General features: G+C 39.8%; 1 protein-coding gene across 1 annotated transcript in view; it reads left to right on the top strand.

Moving 5' to 3' along the window:
* The window catches only part of LOC124777106 (heat shock 70 kDa protein 12A-like), a 210,236-nt gene that overhangs the window by 164,310 nt on the left and 21,177 nt on the right, over window positions 1–24,749 (top strand). The window contains exon 12 of the mRNA XM_047252393.1: window positions 17,053–17,228. Coding sequence (XP_047108349.1) covers window positions 17,053–17,228 — 176 coding nt within the window. The remainder of the gene's footprint in view (window positions 1–17,052; window positions 17,229–24,749) is intronic.

Below are 24,749 nucleotides of genomic sequence, written 5' to 3'. Positions count from 1 at the left end.
CAATAAACATTTATTTATAGATACTCATTAAAGATACATATGACATTGAGATTTATACATTGCAATAAATTAATGCTAGGCATGATGTGTGTCTGTTTTAACAAAGAAGTTCTCATTGCCTACCCCCCACTGTCTACCATCAATAACTGAAACAAGTACTGATGCTAAACAAACAGTGACTCTGGTTGCTGGCATGTTAACTCACTGTTGGCTACGAACTGCAGTGGACAACAATTTTGTTCACTACGCCACCCCTCTAGGGAGAAGTGGATTGTCATCCATGTACCTTGCTGGAAGATGAACTTGACAAAGAGAATGCATCTTCACTCAGATTGTACATCTGTTTTTGGTGACAGAACTTGTGCTTGAGGCTGAGGATGGTTTGGAGGCTCAAGTGTAGTTAGCATTTCTGGAAATAAGCACACTACTTTTACTGTCTATTGAAAGAGTAGTAGTTTTATCATTTTGTACTATATCCAGTGTTCGATCTCCTTCACTGATAACCAGATGTGGGCTCATATATGAAGTTTGTGAAGATGGTTTGAACTGTCTGTATGCAACATAACCTTGCATGTTGCGATGCACAAAGGTAGGTACTGTTCCATATCAGGAGGCTTCATGTGAATGGACGTGTGCCATGTGGTTCCTTAGGTGATAAATCAAATCTGATGGATCATGATCCGGTAGTTGTGCAGATCTCATATCAATGAATTCACCGGGCAGGGTTTCACCATATATAAGCCCCACTGCCAATTGATCTAAGTCCATTTTGTAAGTAGTGCAAAGTATGAGAAAGACCATAGGCAATACTGTTGTTCAGCTGATGGAATGACACATTTATGCAGCCTTTAAAGAACAGTGCCATCATTCTTCCCTGTCATTGCTTGATGAGGGGTAACTGACTGTCTGGTAATGGAGAGCTTACAGAATTTGCTTAGTTTGGCATATCATGCAACCTGCTAATAAAAGTGTGTGATTGCATTCCGTACGCTTTAACCCATTGCATAAACAAGTGGTTACTTGAGGGATATTTTCCTGATGAGTTAAAACTGTCTAGGATCGTCCCAGTATACAAAAAGGGAGATAAAGACTCTCCATCTAGTTACAGACCTATTTCAATAGTACCCGCATTCTCCAAGGTAATAGAATGCATCATGTACCAACAATTATCATCTCACTCTGAGAATCTAGGAATAATTAATGCTACACAATACGGGTTTAGGAAGAATCTGTCGACCATTGATGCAATCAACATGGTAGTCAGTTACATCCTCAAAGTTTTTGAGAACAAAGGCTTTGATCAGGTCTCATTCTGTGACCTAAGCAAGGCCTTCGACTGTGTTGAGCACACGCCACTACCAGAGAAACTAGAATTCTACGGCATCAAAGGAAACAGTCTCAGACTATTAAAAGCTTATCTCAACAGCTGTAAACAGGTAGTTTGTGTTAGTCAGGAAATGTCAAACATAGAAAATGTTAATGTAGGTGTGCCTCAGGGATCTGTACTGGGGCCCTTCCTGCTTCTGATGATCAATGACCTCCCCTCGTTTATTAGATTCACCATTGTATTGTATGCAGATGATACGACTTTTTTTCATAGCAGTAACAATCTTAATGATCTTAAAACCTGTGCTGAAAATACACTCACTCATGCAGCATATTGTTTCAGAGCAAATGGTTTCCTGCTAAATGAAAATAAAACTCACTATCTGATGACCCTAGTTCTGTTAAATTCCTGGGAGTTTATTTAGACAAAACGTTATCCTGGGGCCAACATGTAAACTATATTAGTAGTAAGCTATCTAGAATAATTTATTTATTAAGACAACTCAGAAATTGTGTACCTGAAACATACATCAGATCATCTTATTTTGCATTTTTCCAAAGTATAATATCCTATGGCATTATTTTGTGGGGTAACTGTAGTCATATACATGACATCCTATTATTGCAGAAGAAAGCCATTAGGATAATTACAAATTCTTCACATAAGGCTCACTGCAAACCCTTATTTACTAAACAAAAAATTATGACAGTAATAAACCTCTATATATACAATGTCTTAATCTTTACGAAGAAGAACCTACAAGATGTGAAATGTAGAGAAAATGTACATTGTTATAACACAAGAAGCATCAAACACATATACACGCCTTACCACAGACTATCAAAATCAATAAATAGCTATGAAGTCACAGGGTACAAACTATTTAATAAGCTGCCACATGCTATACAGGATCTTCCTGAACATACATTCAAAGAAAGACTGCATGAATGGTTTATTGCCCACCCGTTCTATGATATCAATGAATTCTTCGACTGTAAAATGCAGTAATCCAACAGATGACCCACTCTACATTTATTGTAATATAAGCTAAAATATTTCAGTAGTCAATACCTTATCACACTGTATTATAAATTGTAACTTCATTTGACATTGTCAATTGCTGTAATGGCCTAAAGACAATAAAAATCTTTATTATTATTATTATTATCATTATTATTATTATTATTATTAGTTGGTTAAATAATACTGATCCAAATTGTCAGCTGTTGTCCGTATTAATACGTACTGGACAACCAAAGCTGGAAACGCAATTTGAAATGAAGGCACTTCTATAGCTTCTGGCCAATGGATAAAACAGTTGATGGCAGTCAGTAGATAACATTAACTGTTAGAAACAGGATGTGGACTCAAAACATCACTGATGACAATTCTTCTGCAAACAAAGCCAGACAAAAAGTTTTGACACCAGGTGTGTCAATGATCTAATGACAGGATGGCATGGGTTGTGAAGGCTGTTAAAGGATGTATGCAGAGTGCAGGTGGCAGAAACAAGGGAGATCTTCCAATGGAAAGAATCATAATCAGAATTTTTACTATCCCATAACATACAAAGTCAAGTCACAGATCTGATGTGCTGGGGACTCATCAACATTACGTTTACATTACACTTACAATTTGTATATACAGGAAATGTCAGATATAGTTTAACATCAGAGCTAGGAATTTCAGAAAGTTGTAATTGAAGGCTTGACAGTACATTGTGCAGCAGATTTGTGAGTTCATCAGATTATTGTGTATCTGTGAGCTGAACAAAATCAGTAAAATTTGTTATGCTATTAACTCGCAACAGACAGTTGTTGACCATGTTGTTTTGACTCAGAATGTGGCAGATATCAGTACTGGATTGAGCAAAATAAATTCCAAGTGCTTGTACTATCATGGTGAACATTTTGTCGTTTTTCTGTCTGAAGCCACAGATAAGCAGCTTGGGTGATTGGTACATATTGTAAATTCTCTGGCCTCCAACTGTGAAGAAGAAGGCAAATGGTTGTCAATCACCATTGACCTATTGCTGCATCACTGCACCAACAGCATCAACTATTAACATGAATGGTGTGTTAACTGGAGGGTGCACCAGGAGTGCAGCATTTGCTAGACTTTGCATCACTGCATTAAAAGCAGAGTTCATTTCATCTTTCAATTGAATAGGCGGATTCCCTTTAGTCTTGGCAGTAAGTGCTGAAGTTGGTGATTCTTGCAAGTCAGCTGAGTGGAGCAGATGTCAATGGTAAACATTCATCATCTCCAAGAAACGGCATTGCTCCTTGAAGGTTTCCTACCATGGAATCTTCACTTTCACTGGTAGCAGTCATCACCCTGCAGATGATCTGAGGTTTACTGGACACATAATTAGTAGTGGTTTACACCACAATGTGTTGCTCATCTCCTCCAGGCATTGCTAATTCTGTGGCTGAAAAGACAGATATATCATCCGAATATGCAAAGCAGAATGACAGTGCCTGCAGCAAAGAATCAGTGAACCTCTGCCATGACTGACTGGCACTGCCCAAAAAAAAAAGTCATTTAAAGACTTTCAATTAAGGCAAATGGAGTAATTATAGCAGTCTTTGGACTGCCTTTGTTTGCTACAGGAATTTGCGTAAAAGCCTTTGCACAGTCCAGAATGCTAAACACAGTTGCACTGCTGAGAGCAGAACTGTAGTCACTCAGTATTGGCTCTGGACATCTGTCCAGAACTGCTGTTGCATTCAGTGCATGGTAATCACCACACAGGTGCTACACACCACTCTTTTTGGGTACTGGGGTCATCAGTAGTTTTGATAAAATGGACAGTGTTCTGACTTATCCCACTAGGTTGGCACTGTGAATCACTGCACTTCATTGGAATCCAGCCTAGAAAATCGGGTGACACTGATGATCAGCCATTCATTTGCTGCATGAGGTAAAGATGGCATTGAACCAGGAAGTTGGCTGTAATTATAGGCTCTGTGGCATTCATAACAAATTCCAGACAAAGGCACAATGCAGCCCCAAGTCCAGCTCAATATGATCCATTCCGTAAGTGGCTATTGATCGACTGTTAGTGGCAGAACAAAGCTGGTTGGCAATTATACAGAAAAATCCCTCGAAAAATGCACAGGTCTGAGCCATATTCAAAACTGGTCTTCCACCCACTAGCATAGGGATGTAGAGACTGTCTGGCATTAGGATGCATGTATGTGTTTGTGTAGATTCAAGGTGAGGAGAATGTGGCACCTTATCCCCAAATTTTTAGTGATACCAACATATTGTAGTTGACTACTCTGCGTAAATTAGAACTGATGAGTTCATTCTTGGACAAATGCATGACTTCCTGCAGTAACAACCTCTAGTCTTGCAGTAACTACATCAACTCAGCAATTGAGTCATTTAACTAGCCAGAGCATCTGCTTTATCTGACAGCCAAACATAACCCACCCGCCTCAGTGCCAATCAAGAGGTACTGTTGCACTGTGCCATTAGTGTACTGACTGATGGCAAAATTATTGGGTCTTAAATCCTATCAGCCAGATCTGTGATGGCATCCAATGGAATTTCTGCCTGAGATGTTACCATGGCTTTAACCTGAGCTGGAAGATGGCTACCCCAGAGTTTACAAAGTAATGTGTCAGGTACAGTTCCTGCATTGACTTCACAGTATAGGTGCTAAAGGTACTGTGATAACTTCCTGTCTGGAACATCTTCTTGTGTTAACACTTGATGCATACAGTCCTCTTGTGATGCAGACACTCAGAAAATCAACTCCATCTGTAGCTTACTGCACAAATCCGGTGCTGTGCTTACATCTTCTGCTTTGGCCATATAGTGGTGGTTGAGCAGACTGACCACTAGAGAAAGCTTCATAGAATCTGTGGTTATTTCTGCATAATGAAAACTAACTTCCACCTGCACAAACCAGAGTGCCAGATTGTGAGTCTAGAATGACAGTAATTCATCAGCAAGTTGTAACACTGTCAAACCTTCAGTGCCAATGGAGTCTTCATTTTAATTTCTTAAAATTCTGTGGTTGGTCACAACAGTTTATACTTCTTTCTCTAGTTTCTGTAGGCTGAATATCTTGAAGTGCCTTTGGCAGTAACTATACAGACTACTTCTGTATATGCTCAGGTAATCAGCCATAACAGCACTCAAATTATTGATACTTGTATAATTCTGAACAGTAGACATTTACTTACAGATACATATTGAAAATAAGCAAGAGCTTGAGACTTATTAACTGCACTAAATTAACTATAGACATGATGTGCCTATTAGCAAATGCATTCTCACTTTCTACTCCCATGGAGTGTGAATAAACAAAACTACTGCTGGTGCTAATCAAAGAGTGCCTCTAGTGGCAAAAACTCATTGATGGCTATGAAACGATGGGTGACTGTTTTATGTGATACAACAGTAAAAAGTGCTTGTCATGCATAGTTTCATTGTTGTCCAAAACATGAGGTCTTATTTTAGGGAAATAGAGCAATCAGTACTTTCAGCCTGTAAAACAGGCCATTAGAATTATGAGAAGATGCAAACGTGAAGTTTCATATAAACCACTATTTAAAATCTCAATTATTTTTCCTTTATCATGTATCTACACTACAGAGACTCTTGCATTATTAAAAATAAATGTGTAGTTAAGGATAGAAGACTGTGAAAGCTATTAAGTTCATTATTGTAACATCAGACACAACAAAAATCTACATTTAACTTATATTAACACATCCCAGTGCCAGAAAGGCACTTCCATGTGGAACTTAAACTTTTTTTACAAACTTTCTGAAAATATAAAACTAATTACTGATGTAAAATCCTTTGAAAAATTTTAGCACTGTGTTTACAGCACTGCTTTCATTCTAATGATGAATATTTGAATGTATAAAGTATATTCAATAGTGGCAACTCTAATTGTATACCCCTGTAACTGCACTTGGATTAATTTGTAATGATATATTCATAACATTTGTAGGCAGTGGGCACGACCACTTCTGACACCAAATCTGTAGGCAGTGGGCGCAACCACTACTGACACCAAATCTGTAGGCGCCCCGGTGGTCCTGGTTGCCTACGGTGGACTGGATGGCCGAGCGGTGACCTCTCCAGTTGTCAGGATGCTAGTAAATGGCTGTAGAAGGGTCAGAAACGCCAAAGAAACACTACTCATTCATAACAACTTTATTCCTGCCGAGTACAATGTGGCTCGGTGATATCAACGACCTTCCCCGAGTCCTCGCTGACTCGTAGTGATGACACCAGAACTGGGCCGCGCTGTCTTGCTAGCGCAGCACCGTGTGCTGTGACGTGGCGGAGGAATGCCCTTACTTCAGTCGCGCGTGGCTGGCGGCGCCCGGCTGGGCGGCGGCTCAGCTGCGGACAGCAAGAGGCTCCGGGTTGGAGTCCCTGGCGCTGTCAGCACCAGAAGCGTTCTCGTAGTGTGGAGTGTACTCTATCCCACACCGTCTTCTTCCCTGCTCCTCCTGGTGACTCGTCCGTGGTGGACGGGTGGAATGGACTCCAATCCCCCAGCGTCGTCGACTCACCCGGTTGTGATGGCGGATGCACAGGGCCTAGGCCCCAAACGATCTCAACGACGGCTCACTGATGTGGTCAGCATTGGCAGCGAGCGAGTCTGCCGTGATGTCTGCTAATCCTGGGTTGATGATTGACAGTGGCAGCAGAGAGGACCAGAGCTAGTACTGCCCCCTCACGTCTGCTGCTGGATGGGCTGCCTTTACTGCAACATCTCCTTAATAAAGATTAACATGTTGATCACCGAGCTGAGCACTACGCAGCGACCCAGTACACATCTAACTGCAAGTCTAACTGTGAGTGCAAGTTCCTTGCTGCTATCAAAGCTGGCGTATTTAAAGGAAGCACGAGTGACGTCCTGACGTCATGCTCATTTGTAATGAACACATTCATTCCACTTATAGTGCTGACTTATCTGTCGTACTCGCCCCTTAGGTGTTCTTGCGACAGAGTTACGTGTTGTTGCGGCAGACTTACGCCAAGTTGTGAAATGCAATACAGCCGACGCTATACCTCTGTCTTGCACTCTACGAAAGTCTCCGTCTAACACATTGCATATTAGTGTTTCTGTGTGGTTTTCATTGATGCCATATCACGTCATTGCATCTTCCTTGGTTTTATCCCCAGTTGGTCACATCATTTCATTTCAGCAATTTTAATTCAAGTCATATATCCCCTGTGGGAAGGTAGCTACAATCCTCTGCCAGATCCGTTTCCCCATTGATGATACTCCCACATAGGAAATAAGTGATTGTATTATTTTCACCTTTAAGATGACAGTATAATTAGCAGCTGAAAGATCAGAAAATAAAATATTGCTGTCACGGATGCACACCCAAATGGTGAAATATTTGGATGTAGTATTTGTATACTGAAGGGTGACAAAAGTCATTGAATAGTGGTATAGATATATACAGATGGTGGTAGTGTCATGTACACAAGGTATAAAAGGGCAGTTCACTGGTGGAGCTGTCATTTGTACTCAGGTGATTCATGTGAAAAGATTTCTGATGTCATTATGGCCACATGACAGGAATTAACAGACTTTGAATGTGGAATGGTAGTTGGAACTAGACACTTAGGACATTCCATTTCGAAAAGCATTAGGGATTTTAGTATTTCAAGATCCTGTGTTAAGAGTGTGTCTCTCAACATGGACAATGCATGGCTGACAGCCTTCACTTAACGATGAGAGCAGTGGCGTTTGTTGCATAGAGTTGTCAGTGCTAACAGACAAGCAACACTGCATGACATAACACAGAAATCAATGTGGGATGCACAATGAACATATCCGTTAGGATAGTGTGGTGAAATGTGGCATTAATGGGCTATAGCAGCAGATGACTGATTGAGTTCCTTTGCTAACAGCACGACATCACCTACAGCACCTCTCCTGAGCTTGTGACAATATCAGCTGGATCGCAGAGACTGTAAAACCATGACCTTGTGAGATGAGCCCCAGTTTCAGTTGGTAAGAGCTGATGGTAGTGTTTGAGTGTGTTGCAGACCCTATGAAGCCACTGACGCAACATGGCACTGTGCGAGCTGGTGATGGCTCTACAATGGTGTGGGTTGTGTTTATGTGTAATGGAATTGGTCCTCTGATCCAGCTGAATTGATCATTGACTGGAAATGTTTATGGGCTACTTGGAGATCATTTTCAGCCATTCATGGACTTTATATCCCCATGGCAATGCACCCTGTCACCTGGCCACAATAATTCATGATTGGTTTGAAGAACATTGTTAACAATTTGAGTGAATGATTTGGCCCTCCAGATTACCAGACATGAATCCCACTGAATATTTATGGTACATAATTGAGAAGTCAGTCTGTGCACATAATCCTGCACTGACAACTCTGTTGCAATTATGGACAGCTACAGACACAGAATGGCTCAATATTTCTGCAGGGGACTTCCAACGACTTGTTGAGTCCATGACACATAGAGTTGCTGCACTACACCAGGTGAAAGGAGGTGTAGCACAATATAATGAGGTATCCCATGACTTTTATCACCTCAGTGTAAATTACAGCCCGTCAGTGACAATGAAAGCTTGAGGTTGGCTTATAGTTCTGCTCCAACAGCCAAACAGTTAAAGTGACTGCTTACAAAATGCATAAAATCCAGGTTTCAGATTCAATCTGGCCAAATTTTGACAAATCATGACATATTCTTACTGTATGAACTGTGTCTTCTCATGTACATCCAAGGAATTTGTATTTAGTTGTTGGGCTGCGACTGCTAAGACGTAATCATTGATATTGATATCCACTGATTTAATTATTTTCTCATTTGCTACTTGCCTTACCAGTTTTGTTTGTTTCTTGTCTCTTAACCCTCCAAGTTGTTTTTGCATTGTTCTGTGAGTGTTTTATTTTTGTATGTATTACACGTGTTTTATTGGTTTGATAATAGACTGAAGGATTTTACAATATTTATGGCAACAATATTGAATTTTGCTTATAACTTTCCCTCTGCATTAGGAAGAATTTTCTTGATAGCAAAGTAAACTTGAATACCACAGGGTATCAGTTCCTTGTCTCTGGTTACACTTTATCCTTTAGGGGAAAACACATCTGAAAATGTTGAACTAATATGTTTAAGAAACAGTTAAATTACTCATCAACACTGTCTACTTTGTAAATCTCTTTCCAATGTTCTCCCTATAAATGAGTTCTAAATACTCTTACCCAGCCAGTGGTTATGTTTCCTTTGCACTTATTTTGTATTGTAAGACTCAATCTGGTTGGTGTGATTTATTGTTAACCCTTTAACTGCTCTGGACATGTTAACCCACACGCCTTTGTACCTGTTCCTGTGTACTCTGAACGTGTTTACTTGCTTCACCAGACCTTCTACCTGGTACTCTGAATGTGTCTACACATAGACACATTCAGAGTACCAGGTAGAAGGACTGGTGGAGCATGTGAACACGTTCAGAGTTCACAGGGACAGGTACAAAGGCATGTGCGTTAACACGTCCAGAGCAGTTAAAGGGTTAAGAACTGACCATCATGGTCAGATGAATCATTTATTGTTACTGAGTCATGATAGGCACAATAAAAAGATTCACACAATTAAAGCTTTCAAATGTCTGCAGTCTAATCTGTGTGTGCGTGTGTATGTGTGTATACTGCTGACAAAGTCCTTAATGGCTGAAAGCTTTAATTGTGTGAATCTTTTTATTGTGCCTATCGCGACTCAGCATCTCCGCTATATGGTGAGTAGCAACTTTCCTTCTTTGGTATTGTTACATTCCATCCTTGATTTTCCATTGTTTGATTTATTATTGCTTTTACTTTTAAATCAGCAAAGCTCTCTGGGTATTAGGAGCAACTTATTCTACATCTATACTCTGCAATTCACCACTAGGTGCATGTCAGAGGGTACATTCCATTGTACCAGTTATTAGGCTTTCTTCCTGTTCCATTAATGTATGGAGCATGGGAAGAATGATTGTTTTGAATGCCTCTGTGTTTGCAGTAATTATTCTAATCTTATCCTCATGATCCCTTTGTGAACAAAATGATTGTATACATCCCTAGAGTAACCATTTAAAGCTGGTTCCTGTTGACTATGGCCTTCTAAACTTACTGTGAATTTTATTGAAAGAACTAATGCAAAGCTGGCCATCAACAACTTTAGATGCCCTTGAACAGGACAATCAGGCACAAAAGCAATGTTAAGGTCATTAGTAGCAAAGAGTTTCCAATCAGATCCCTGTAATCTTTTTAATTTTTTCTCTCTCCCTCCCCCCCCCCCCCCCCCCCCCCCCCCCCGTGTGTGTGTGTGTGTGTGTGTGTGTGTGTGTGTGTGTGTGTTTTCCCCCCTCCGTGGCATAAAAGCATAGTTCCAACATTCTTTGTATTATATTTTTATTGGTCCTCTAATCTATAAAAGCAGTATATAATTTTTGTTCTTTTGTTTTTGATCAGCCTGATTATTTATTTGTAATAATTTTTATTACATTAACTCTTTAAATGAGTGAAAACTATCTTTATTAAACATACTTTAAAATTTATGTAGTTTGTTTATGTTTTTGAGATCTTTTTGCATTTTATCATACAATTTGACTCATTGGTAAAACGTAATGGTTTGGGTCAAAACATTATACTTTCTGTCAAGGTACAAGCAACTTCTGTATTTGGTTTGGTGATAATGTATGGAGCTGTTCGTTGCATATTGATCCATGTTTTTCTTCATAAAAAGTGTAGTTTAATAAAATGTTTTCACCTGATATCAGAACACCCAATTTTTTTTAATGCAGTGGAGCCTTTTGTGACTTTCTCATCATTCTGATGGCCTGTTTCTGCAGTTTGAACTGCTAAGTAGTTTTGTGATTGTAATTTTATTAATCCTGTAGATCACACATTGTGTGCAGAGAAACACATGATGATATAGGACAAACACTGGTAGCAGTTACTTCTGTAAAATATCTGGGAGTATGCGTACGGAACGATTTGAAGTGGAATGATCATATAAAACTAATTGTTGGTAAGGCGGGTACCAGGTTGAGATTCATTGGGAGAGTGCTTAGAAAATGTAGTCCATCAACAAAGGAGGTGGCTTACAAAACACTCGTTCGACCTATACTTGAGTATTGCTCATCAGTGTGGGATCCGTACCAGGTCGGGTTGACGGAGGAGATAGAGAAGATCCAAAGAAGAGTGGCGCGTTTCGTCACTGGGTTATTTGGTAACCGTGATAGCGTTACGGAGATGCTTAATAAACTCAAGTGGCAGACTCTGCAAGAGAGGCGCTCTGCATCGCGGTGTAGCTTGCTCGCCAGGTTTCGAGAGGGTGCGTTTCTGGATGAGGTATCGAATATATTGCTTCCCCCTACTTACACTTCCCGAGGAGATCACGAATGTAAAATTAGAGAGATTAGAGCGCGCACGGAGGCTTTCAGACAGTCGTTCTTCCCGCGAACCATACGCGACTGGAACAGGAAAGGGAGGTAATGACAGTTGCACGTAAAGTGCCCTCCGCCACACACCGTTGGGTGGCTTGCGGAGTATCAATGTAGATGTAGATGTAGATGTAGAAGTCAAAAATGGAGATGAGATGATACATGGTTAAAATGATTAAGGCAGTGATCTTATAATGATACAAGTGTTCACATAATACATGTGTAATGCCAAGAAAGAGAAAAGTCTATAGGTGCATATTTTGTGAAAATTTCAGAATTACACACTATTTCTAAATAAGTTCACATTATTAAGGGAAATAAACATATAAGCAAATAACATGGAAATTCAAAAGTTCCATATCCATTACTGAAGTAAAACAGAAAAGGTGACACACTTCTGTGTTAAGGTGTTCAGGTTTACATGCAAAGTACAGAACATTGACAGAACAAATTTTTATGTTCCAGGATCATCTATACTATAACAACACTTTTGCAATAAATATTTATGGACAGCAGTTTTAAATTTTGAAGTGTCTTTTATTGTTTTAATGTTATTAGGCAGCTTATTGTACAGTCTGTTTCCTCTTTGCAGTGGTCCATTCTGTTTTAGTGTTGCGTATGCATGTTGAACATGTATATCCTGCTTTCTCCTCGTCTTATACAGATAGATACTCTGGTTAATCGATACAACACTGTTACTATTTTCTAAGATTTTCCTAACAATTATTATTACTTGTAAGATATATAGACATGCTAGTGAAAGGATGTGATGTTTCTTAAGTAATGGCTTGCATTAGCTTCTTGCGGCAGAATTTTCTATGATTCTTACAATTCTCTTTTGGCAAATAAAACAACTTTTGCTGGCAGGTGCATTTCCCCTAAAGATTGTGCCATATTGCAATAACAATTCCACCTGGGTGAAGTATACATTTTTTAGTGTCTCTTTTGATGTGCAACCAGAAAGAATTTTGATAGTGTAAAATATGGTATTAAATTTACTTGTAATGTATTTTGCATGTTGGATCCATCTTAGATCTTCTTGGATCCATATTCCAAGAAATTTTGTAGAGCTTACATTTTCAAGGGTTCTGGTAAACAACTGTATGTCTGGTGTTAGTGAGCATTTATTTTGCAGTGTGTGTAAGTACATTGTAACTGTTTTTTCTGTGTTCATTATTAAATTGTTTCCAGAAAACCAGTCTATAATGTGGGTGGTACACTTTTTAATCTCATGCAAAAATTCTTCTCTGGTCCTTCCTTTTACTATCACATTTGTGTCATCTGCGAATTTTATGTAGTTATGGTTTTGACTACTTGGTCCTAAGTCATTTTCAAAGAGTAGAAAAAGAATTGGTCCCAGAATGGAGCCTCGGGTACACTGTACTTAATGCTCTGCTTTTCTGAGCAGTAGGACTTTATCTTGTTCCCTTCTTGGATTGAAATCTCAACTACTTGCTATCTATTTTGGAGATATGATTTGATCCATTCATAGTCTGGGCCTCTAATACCTACAGATTCAAGGTTCTTAAGCAAGATCTTGTGATTAATGACATCAAATACTTTGGAGAGGTCTAGAAATATGGCTGAGATAAGTTCTTTGCTGTCCATTGCTTTTAAGGCTTCATTTAGGTATGCAAAAATAGCAGTCTCAGTAGATTTAGATTTTTGGAATCTGTGTTGTGTATTTGAGAAGTTATTATTTTTTTCTATGAAACTGATTAGTCTTTTGTAATAGAGTTTTTCAATTATTTTGGAAAAACCAGATAGTAGTGAAATAGGCCTGTAGTTTGATACTTCTGCTTTTATTCCTTTGTTGAAGAGAGGTTTTCCTTTTGCTGTCTTCAATTTTTCAGGGAACACCCCCTCTGATAGAGAACAGTTACGGATGTCAACAAGTTGCCAGCTCTGAGGGGAGCACATTTCTTCACGATGTAGTCAGGGATATTGTCAGTACCAACAGAGAATTTGGGCTTCAGTTCTTTGATTATAGAAAGTATTTCCTTTTCATTTGTGGGGTATAGAAAAATAGATTTATTATTTATAGCACATCTGGAGTGATTTCTGGGAGTACACTGTAAATTTTGATTTATAAGATATTCAGGTATCTGTGTAAAGTAGGAATTACATTTATTTGCAGTTTTTGTAGGTTCAGTTATAAGAGCTGACTTCTCCATTAGGCAGTTAATATTACCGAAATCTGTCTGTTCTGCTCCAGTTTCCTTCCTTACAATGTTCCATATGGTCTCATCTTATTTGTGGAAGTTTCTATGTATGTAATTTGCCATTATTTTTGCTTGTTTGACAACATTTTTGAAGATCTTTTTATAGATTTTGTAATAAGTATCAAATTCAGGTTACGTGAGCTGTTTGGACAATCTGTGTAGTAATCTTTTTTTGTTTAAGTATACTGGAATCCCAAAACTGATCCATTTATTTTTTGTTTTACTTGCATATTTTCCTCTGTGTTGGAGGGAAGCACAATTCAAAATAGTAGAAAAATTACTGATAAAGTTATTATATTTTCCATCTGTGTGTTTGGAGTTATAAATCTCTTCCCAGTTTTCTGTGATCAGGTAATGGAGAAGGTGATTTATATTTTTATTACTGTATTTTCTATTAGCGTGACGGACAGCCATCCTAAGGGGCCCGGGTTTGATTCCAGGCTGGGTCATGGATTTTCTCCACTCAGGGACTGGGTGTTGTGTTGTCTTCATCATCATTTCATCCCCATCTGGTGCGCAGATTGACCAGTGTGGTGTCAAATGTAATAAGACCGGCACCAAGGCAGCCAAACCTGCCCTGTATGGGGCCTCCTGGCCAATGATGCCAAATGCTCATTTCCATTTACTGGTGGTGGTTAGGCAGTGTTTAAATTGCAGCTCAGTTTCTGTACTCAGAGAGAGTTTTTGAGCTGTGTGATCCCCAAAGTCCGTGTTAAGTGTTTCTGTTTTATAGTTCATTTCTAAATTTACAAATATCTGATCAATCATGGTGGATGAAGTCTTTGTGATATGAGGTACTGTTTCTACAGTAGACTTCATGTTAAACGTTTGCAAGAGATTCAGTAATTCATTCTTTTCTTTGGTGTCCTTTGCAAAGTCAATATTAAAATCACCACATAGAATAACTCTTCTATTTCTTTGTGTTAGCATGTTAACTGAATATTCTAAACTTTTTAGGAAAGTATTTATGTCACCAGTTGGATCTCTGTATAAACAAATAATGGCTAGTTTAGTGTCCACTGTCTCAACTCCTGACAGCTCTACATCTTTTTCCTTCATTATTTCAACAGGAAATTTTATATTTACAAAGGTTATATTATTGCTTATGAATATACAACTGCCACCAAGCTTAAGAATTTTTCTACAGAAATAATCACCTAGCACAAAGTTAGGTAGGGACACAATATGTAACTTGTCCTCATCAAGCCAACATTCTGTTAGACACAATAATGAGTTAGTTTTTAATTTGTGTACTAAGAGGATTTGGATTTCACTTTATTTTATTAGTTAGTGACTGTACATTTTGATGAAAAAGAACCAAGTTCATATTTTTCTGTTTTACTTGTAAGTTTGGAAATAAGATGTTACTATGACTTACTTCTAAGTTGTCAGGCTGATTGTTCACATTTTATTTTTTTCCCGGCTTGAAACCATAAAAAACTGTCATTGAGTGACACAGATGTATTTTGCTTTTGCTTCCTCCTTAAGCTGTGCTGTACTGCTGCCCCAGTTGTTGCGGGCCCTGCTACTGCTACTGTTGTTGTTGTTGTTGCTGCTGCTGCTGTTGCTGCTTCTGATGCTGGTGTTTGCTCTTACACAACAAATCAAAATCACACATTTGTATTGTAGGGTTGTAGCTTCACTAACAGCAGATTTACAATTTGAGTCTGCAGGTAACACACATTTCTTGTCCACGAGAAGTATGACTCCTGTACCATCACATTGCACATTTGAGATTTTATTTACTACATCTAAAATTTTTGTTACTATAACTTTTCCCCATGTCTATTTAGATGAAAACCATGTGTTGTGTTGAACCTTTTCCCCAAATTGTTTATGTTCACAAATGTTACATTTTCAAACTGCCTGTAAATATTTTGCAGCTCTGTATTTGCACTTTCAATTTCTTTGTTTCCATAGGATCATTCTCTCAAGTCATAATGATGTGGCACTGAGAAACCAATTTGTGACAGTGTTTACCTAGTGCTGTAATTTGCCCTTATGTACCCATGTTATTAGAACTGTGGTGTCCTCTGCATGCTAACTGGTTATCAAAATTGCACATTTTCCTGATCAAACACTTCTTTTATCTCAGCTGCAGTGGCTCACACGTTTATTGGACCTGATATACCACAGTTTGATTTAGAGCCAACAAAATGAGACAAATTTCTAATTGCAAAGGAGCCTGAGCTGAGGTTTTGAACAATCCTTAAATGTATTGATCCAATTTACATTTTGTTTGTGTGAACACTTGTGAATTTTACACAGCAAGGCACATCATCTATAGTAAAACACAAACAATATTTATTTCTGGAACCTGTGAATCACTGTTATTTTTCTAGAACTGTTTGAGAAGATTGTTACATAAGGTACTTATTGCAAGCCACAAAAAATTATGTTAGGCTGACTGAGAAACAACAGTCTAAAGTAAATGAGAGCACATTCAATCAACTGAACACTAAAATCTATACTCATTGCTCCATAGTTCATTTTGAGGGATCAGTTCCTCATATTCATATGAACAACAATGTAAGAAATACTTTTTAATCCATTTGAACATTAGTAGCTGAGTCCTTCAAACATGCTGTGAAATACTAAACAGAACTTTATGATGATACAACCAGCTCGGAAAATGTATTTATTTGGAAACTGTTTTGGAATATTAAACTTAGTTTTCATTGCATTTATAAATCAGTTTGCAATGAAATAGCTTTGGATAAGTGCTTGGTGAAAACAATAGGAAGAAATAGAAATTTTCATAGATTAAAAAACACAGGTGTGAACCCAACTCACTGCCCATATATGGGAAGATCCTAAAATGCCCCACAAGTAATTTTTTGATGATATCTCTAAGGAAGTTTCTTACTGTCTCATTACAAATCCATGTACACTTTTATTTTGTTCAAAAATTGTTGTAGCACATTATTTTGTGCTTGGTCCCTACAGAATATGATCATTAATAACAATTTTGCAATATTTGTAATATGTCTGTTCTTTATTTAATAATAAATACAGCTGTGATTTTCATTTGCTTAAATGTAACTGCTTTTCCTTATAGAAAAACTCATTGAGAAGGATGGTGTCCGTTGGTGTGCTGATGTACTGGACAAGTTTGTTGAAGCAGAGCAGCCCCTCAATGTTGGAGAAGCAGTTGTTCGACGCTATACTCCTGCTAAATCTGACCAGTCTTCAGCAGTAATTAATATTTATTGTGTAGATTCAGAAGATGCAAAGGTAAATCATTTTGTTAGTACTATTTAATAGTAAAGATAAAAAGAATAATCTCTGCCTGCACATACTTCCAAGCCAATATAATTTATGCATTTCATAAATTAAAAGCAATATTATGAAAATGCAAAAATAATGACACATTGAGTTGCAAATAGGCACACTGAAAAGACTGTTAAACATTTAGCTTTTAGTCAAAGCCTTTTTCAGAAAAGAAAACGCATACATGTTCACACAAGCTAGCACACGACATGCGCACATGTTACTATCTCTCACCACTCAGGCCAAAATGCAGCAATGCCTTGAAGGAAAGCAGTAATCCGAAGTGGGGCAGAGAACAGAGAGGGACAGCAGTGTACAATAGGGGAGAGAGAAGAGTGGTGTCTGGTGGAGTGTGGAGGTATCAGATTGTGGCAGCACTTGTAAGGATGACTCCTATCCACAGAGTTTATTTAAAAGACTGTGGCAGAGGTGAGGATCCAAATGGGCCTGGTTATGAAGCAGCCATTGAAACTGAGCATGTTATATTCAGCTGTAGGTTCTTCCATAGCATGGTCCACTTTCCTCTTGGTCACAGCTTGGTGGTGACCCTTCATCCTCTAAACAACTAGTTGGTAGTCATAAGAGTTGTGCAATGATTCCAGGACTGGAAAAGGAAGTGCTGGGTGGTGGATTGCACAGGTCTTGCACCTGGATCTTCCACAGGGATATGATCCCTCTTGCAACAGGTTGAGATTGGGAATGGCATAAAAGTTGACTAGAATGTTGTGGAAGTTGGGCAATGGAACACCACTTTGGGGGGACTGGGAAGCATCTTTGGCTGAATGTCCTCCATTTCAGGGCATGATGATGGTACATCAAAGCCCTGACAAAGAATGTTGTTTCAGTCTGGGTGGTACTCAGTGATGAAGGGGCACTTCTTTGTACCTGGTTCTTGGGGGTGGTGGGCGGATTGGGTGTGTGGAGGTATATGCCATGAGAAGTGTGCTCCCTGTCATCGTTGGATATGCAGCTGCAGCAGCAAGTCATATACTCTTAGCTCACTCATTTGCTACATAGTTTAATTCTTGATTTCTTTGCGTGTTTTTGGTACTTGCATTGTCTAATTCATAAATTCTGGCATATTATAGTATTTGAGAGTTGTAGCATCGCGTTTTAGTACCTGAATAGTGTAAATTCGCGTAGTCATTTGTCTTCTGTTTTTGTTTTGAACGGCCAGTGTCGGTTGGTCACAGTCAGTGTGCTCCCTGCCGTCGTTGGATATGCAGCTGCAGCAGCAAGTCGTATACACCTAGCTCACTCATTTGCTACATAGTTTAATTCTTAATTTCTTTGCGTGTTTTTGGTACTTGCATTGTCTAATTCATAAATTTCTGGCGTATTATAGTATTTGAGAGTTGTAGCATCGCGTTTTAGTACCTGAATAGTGTGAAATCACGTAGTCTCCTTCCGCCGCCGAGTAGTGTGTCAGCAGTGCGCAAGTAGCAGCATTACTGCATTTACTAGGCAATCTTGTATTTTAATAACCGTTTAAATTTTGTGTCGATTTGTTTGCGCTCTCTGTAGATTAGTTCAGACGTTCTTTGCACAACAGTTTTTAGCATGGATAGGGACTGCAACTGCTGTGTTCGGATGCAGGCTGAGTTGGCATCCCTTCGCTCCCAGCTTCAGGCAGTGTTGGCTTCGGTGACACAGCTTGAGGCTGTTGCCAATGTGCATCACTATGGGGTTCCGGATGGGGGTTTGTCGGGGACGGCCAGCTCGTCCCACGCATCCCCCGATCGGACTACAACTGTGGTTGCCCGGGATACTGCCGCATTGAGGCTGATCCCTCACCTGTGGTAGAGTGGGAGGTCGTCTCAAGGTGTGGCAGGGGGCGAAAGACATTCCGGAGGGCTGAACGGAAGGCCTCTCCAGTTTGTCTGACGAACCGGTTTCAGGCTCTGTCTCAGGCTGATACTGATCTTCGGCCTGACATGGCTGCTTGTCCTGTTCCAGAGGTTGCCCCTTAGTCTGCAAGATCCGGGTGGCTGCAGAGGGTGGGCTTACTGGTAGTTGGGAGCTCCAACATCAGGCGCGTAATGGGGCCCCTTAGGGATATGGCAGCAAGAGAGGGGAAGAAAACCAATGTGCACTCCGTGTGCATACCGGGGGGAGTCATTCCAGATGTGGAAAGGGTCCTTCCAGATGCCATGTAGGGTACAGGGTGCACCCATCTGCAGGTGGTTGCTCATGTCGGCTAGGTTAATAATTGGCTCCTTTTACCGACCTCCCGACTCAGCAGCATTAGTGGCAGAACAACTGAGAGAAAATTTGGAATACATTTCACATAAATTTTCTCAGCATGTTATAGTCTTAGGTGGAGATTTCAATTTACCAGATATAGACTGGGACACTCAGATGTTTAGGACGGGTGGTAAGGACAGAGCATCGAGTGACATTATACTGAGTGCACTATCCGAAAATTACCTCGAGCAATTAAACAGAGAACCGACTCGTGGAGATAACATCTTGGACCTACTGATAACAAACAGACCCAAACTTTTCGACTCTGTATGTACAGAACAGGGAATCAGTGATCATAAGGCCGTTGCAGCATCCCTGAATATGGAAGTTAGTAGGAATATAAAAAAAGGGAGGAAGGTTTATCTGTTTAGCAAGAGTAATAGAAGGCAGATTTCAGACTACCTAACAGATCAAAACGAAAATTTCTGTTCCGACACTGACAATGTTGAGTGTTTATGGAGAAAGTTCAAGGCAATTGTAAAATGCGTTTTAGACAGGTACGTGCCGAGTAAAACTGTGAGGGACGGGAAAAACCCACCGTGGTACAACAACAAAGTTAGGAAACTACTACGAAAACAAAGAGAGCTTCACTCTAAGTTTAAACACAGCCAAAACCTCTCAGACAAACAGAAGCTAAACGATGTCAAAGTTAGTGTAAGGAGGGCTATGCGTGAAGCGTTCAGTGAATTCGAAAGTAAAATTCTATGTACCGACTTGATAGAAAATCCTAGGAAGTTCTGGTCTTACGTTAAATCAGTAAGTGGCTCGAAACAGCATATCCAGACACTCCGGGATGATGATGGCATTGAAACAGAGGATGACACGCATAAAGCTGAAATACTAAACACCTTTTTCCAAAGCTGTTTCACAGAGGAAGACCGCACTGCAGTTCCTTCTCTAAATCCTCGCACAAACGAAAAAATGGCTGACATCGAAATAAGTGTCCAAGGAATAGAAAAGCAACTGGAATCACTCAACAGAGGAAAGTCCACTGGACCTGACGGGGTACCAATTCGATTCTACACAGAGGACGCGAAAGAACTTGCCCCGCTTCTAACAGCCGTGTACCGCAAGTCTCTAGAGGAACGGAAGGTTCCAAATGATTGGAAAAGAGCACAGGTAGTCCCAGTCTTCAAGAAGGGTCGTCGAGCAGATGTGCAAAACTATAGACCTGTATCTCTGACGTCGATCTGTTGTAGAATTTTAGAACATGTTTTTTGCTCGAGTATCATGACGTTTTTGGAAACCCAGAATCTTCTCTGTAGGAATCAACATGGATTCCGGAAACAGCGATCATGTGAGACCCAACTCGCTTTATTTGTTCATGAGACCCAGAAAATATTAGATACAGGCTCCCAGGTAGATGCTATTTTTCTTGACTTCCGGAAGGCGTTCGATACAGTTCCGCACTGTCGCCTGATAAACAAAGTAAGAGCCTACGGAATATCAGACCAGCTGTGTGGCTGGATTGAAGAGTTTTTAGCAAACAGAACACAGCATGTTGTTATTAATGGAGAGACGTCTACAGACGTTAAAGTAACCTCTGGCGTGCCACAGGGGAGTGTTATGGGACCATTGCTTTTCACAATATATATAAATGACCTAGTAGATAATGTCGGTAGTCCCATGCGGCTTTTCGCGGATGGTGCTGTAGTATACAGAGAAGTTGCAGCATTAGAAAATTGTAGCGAAATGCAGGAAGATCTGCAGCGGATAGGCACTTGGTGCAGGGACTGGCAACTGACCCTTAACATAGACAAATGTAATGTATTGCGAATACATAGAAAGAAGGATCCTTTATTGTATGATTATATGATAGCGGAATAAACACTGGTAGCAGTTACTTCTGTAAAATATCTGGGAGTATGCATGCGGAATGATTTGAAGTGGAATGATCATATAAAATTAATTGTTGGTAAGGCGGGTACCAGGTTGAGATTCATTGGGAGAGTCCTTAGAAAATGTAGTCCATCAACAAAGGAGGTGGCTTACAAAACACTCGTTCGACCTATACTTGAGTATTGCTCATCAGTGTGGGATCCGTACCAGATCATGTTGACGGAGGAGATAGAGAAGATCCAAAGAAGAGCGGCACGTTTTGTCACAGGGTTATTTGGTAACCGTGATAGCGTTACAGAGATGTTTAACAAACTCAAGTGGCAGACTCTGCAAGAGAGGCGCTCTGCATCGCGGTGTAGCTTGCCCGCCAGGTTTCGAGAGGGTGCGTTTCTGGATGAGGCATCAAATATATTGCTTCCCCCTACTTATACCTCCCGAGGAGATCACGAATGTAAAATTAGAGAGATTAGAGCGTGCACGGAGGCTTTCAGACAGTCGTTCTTCCTGCGAACCACACGCGACTGGAACAGGAAAGGGAGGTAATGGCAGTGGCACGTAAAGTGCCCTTCGTCACACACCGTTGGGTGGCTTGCGGAGTATAAATGTAGATGTAGATGTAGATGTAGAACCTATCCGTGAATTGCCTTTGTGAGAATTATGAGACAGACTTCATGTCCACTACTTACCTTCAGGAGGCACAATGTGTAGTTTTGCTAATAAGACATAAAAAAGTCAAAGGATCATACTACCTAGTTCTTGGAACTGATAGTTCTTTCATTGGGGAGAAGAGAGGGATAGGATGGGGAAGGTTAAAAAGGAAAGGCAGGTCAGTTGGACCACAGAAAGAAGGAGGTCCACCTGCAGTGAGGACAAGAAGAAGTTGGAGATGTCAGAGAGAGGTTAGAGATGGTTCATTGGTAAGCACTGTGCCAACTGTAGTCCTGAGATAAGAACTGTGTTTATCTCTGGCAAAGTGCACATGTATATAGATTATAAAATAAGGGAAAGACAACCACTCACCAAAGCACAGAGGTTCCTAAACTTAGCCTCTGAGGGAACATTTTGAAACATGGTACTTTGATAAAACACCTTGTTTATTTTGAAGGTTAATGAAATTAATAACATTTTTTAAAAATGCTAAAAATGTTTTAATAAGTGATTACTTCAGTTTTAAATCATAAATAATAGCAGTGAGACCATGATGGCTCTGGTGATTATGGGTCCTTAAATTGCAAATATTCTTGATATCATGTACAATAGTAGAAAGTTGAACTCTAATACATCGTGCAGTGTCAGGCCAGTTCCTGAATTTTGTTTTTATTGCAGGAAAATAAGAAAATACTGCTTCACATAAATATTTAGTGATAAACAGAATAAAACAATGATAGATTGTTTTGATAAGCTTAGTTATTCTTCTGATAAATTCACCCAGAAATTACATTATGGCTGACCTTTGTGCTTTTGCTATAAATCAGAGTCACCTACTAAGTCAATTATTTTTGATAATCTCTTGTACTATGCCTGCTGGCATAGTTATTATGGAAAATGGATTTTGAACCAAGGAATTATCCTGATTAATCTTCAGAAAATATTGCAAAAGAATTTTTTCCAAGTCATGTAAATGCTCTACATGTATATTAAAATTTTCACATAAACTTTAACTTGCCCTTACAAGGAAAGAGTGTTATAATTGAAACTTCCTGGCAGATCAAAACTGTGTGCTGGACTGAGACTCAAACTCGGGACCTTTGCCTTTCGCGGGCAAGTGCTCCACCAACTGAGCTACCCAAGCATGACTCACACCCCGTCCTCACAGCTTACTTCTGCCAGTACCTCGTCTCCTACCTTCCAAACTTAACAGAAGCTCTCCTGCGAACCTTGCAGAACTAGCACTCCTGAAAGAAAGGATATTGCGGAGACATGGCTTAGCCACAGCCTGGGGGATGTTTCCAGAATGAGATTTTCACTCTGCAGTGGAATGTGCACTGATATGAAACTTCCTGGCAGATTAAAACTGTGTGCCGGACCGAGACTCGAACTCGGGACCTTCGCCTCTCGCGGGCCTTTCTTTCAGGAGTGCTAGTTCTGCAAGGTTCGCAGGAGAGCTTTTGTTAAGTTTGGAAGGTAAGAGACGAGGTACTGGCAGAAGTAAAGCTGCGAGGACAGGGCATGAGTCATGCTTGAGTTGCTCGGTCGGTGGAGCACTTGCCCGTGAAAGGCAAAGGTTCTGAGTTTGAGTCTCAGTCCGGCACACAGTTTTAATCTGCCAGGAAGTTTCATATCAGTGCACACTCCGCTGCAGAGTGAATATCTCATTCTAGTGTTATAATTCTTAACACAAGAGACAAAAGTGGATCTTTTGAGAGAAAATTGAAATTTTGGCTTTCTTCAGAAAATTTATTTCCTGATTTATGCGAAAATTTTAAAATACATCAAGAGCATTTACATGACTTGGAAAAAATTTGTTTGCAATATTTCCTGAAGATTAATCAGGATAATTCCTAGGTTCAAAATCCATTTTCCATAATAACTATGCCAGATATGTGAGTTTTATCAACCACAGAGGATTTATTAAAACTTCAATAAAATATTATACTTAGTTATTTTGCACATTAAAGAATGTAAATAACACAGTACAAAGTCCATAAGGTCCCACTAGTGCTTTTCCTTTGGATAGCCATCACGCTTCTGTATGTACTAAAAGTGTTTTGTGTTCACTTCCCATTTCATCGCACATAATTTTAAACAATCTGGCCTGCAGTGGTTGAGATTTTACATAATTTACAAGATGCTATCCAAAATTTTTGGGACTGGTGCTGCCATCTGTTGAAAACCTTACCTTTGGACTAATGGTCACCATCACCCTCGAAGTAGTTCCCATCCGCACATACACACTGGTCCCAGTGGTTCTGCCACTGGACAAACGTTTTCTGGAAGTCCTGTTCTTTGACGGTGTTTATCACCACCAGCAATGGTTCTTGAATCCCCCCTAGAGTGTCAAAACGATGGCGTTTCAATGAGTTTCAGTTTTGGGAATAGTGCGAAGTCGCAAGGTGCCATATCTGGTGAGTATCGTGGGTGGGGTACAACTGCCATGTTGTTTTTTACCAAAAAGATCCTGGTGAGCAAGGACGTATGACAGAGCGTGTTGTCGTGATGCAGCAGCCAGTTCTCTTGACACCAAAGTTCGGGCTGTCGTCGCCATAAATTTTCACAGAGTCATCGCAAAATGTCACAGTAGTACGTGGAATTCACTGTTTGGTTGAGTGGCATGAATTCTTTGTGTACAATTCCCTTGGTATCAAAGAAAATGATGGGCATGTTCTTCACTTTGCTCTTCACCTGTCTCACATTTTTTTGGTCTTGGAGAGCCCGGGCTCTTCCACTGTGACGATTGTTGCT

This window comes from Schistocerca piceifrons, chromosome 1 (assembly GCF_021461385.2).
Source record: "Schistocerca piceifrons isolate TAMUIC-IGC-003096 chromosome 1, iqSchPice1.1, whole genome shotgun sequence".
NCBI lineage: Eukaryota > Metazoa > Arthropoda > Insecta > Orthoptera > Acrididae > Schistocerca > Schistocerca piceifrons.
The sequence above is the reverse complement of the archived record's forward strand: the minus strand, read 5'-3'. Positions and strand labels throughout refer to the sequence as shown.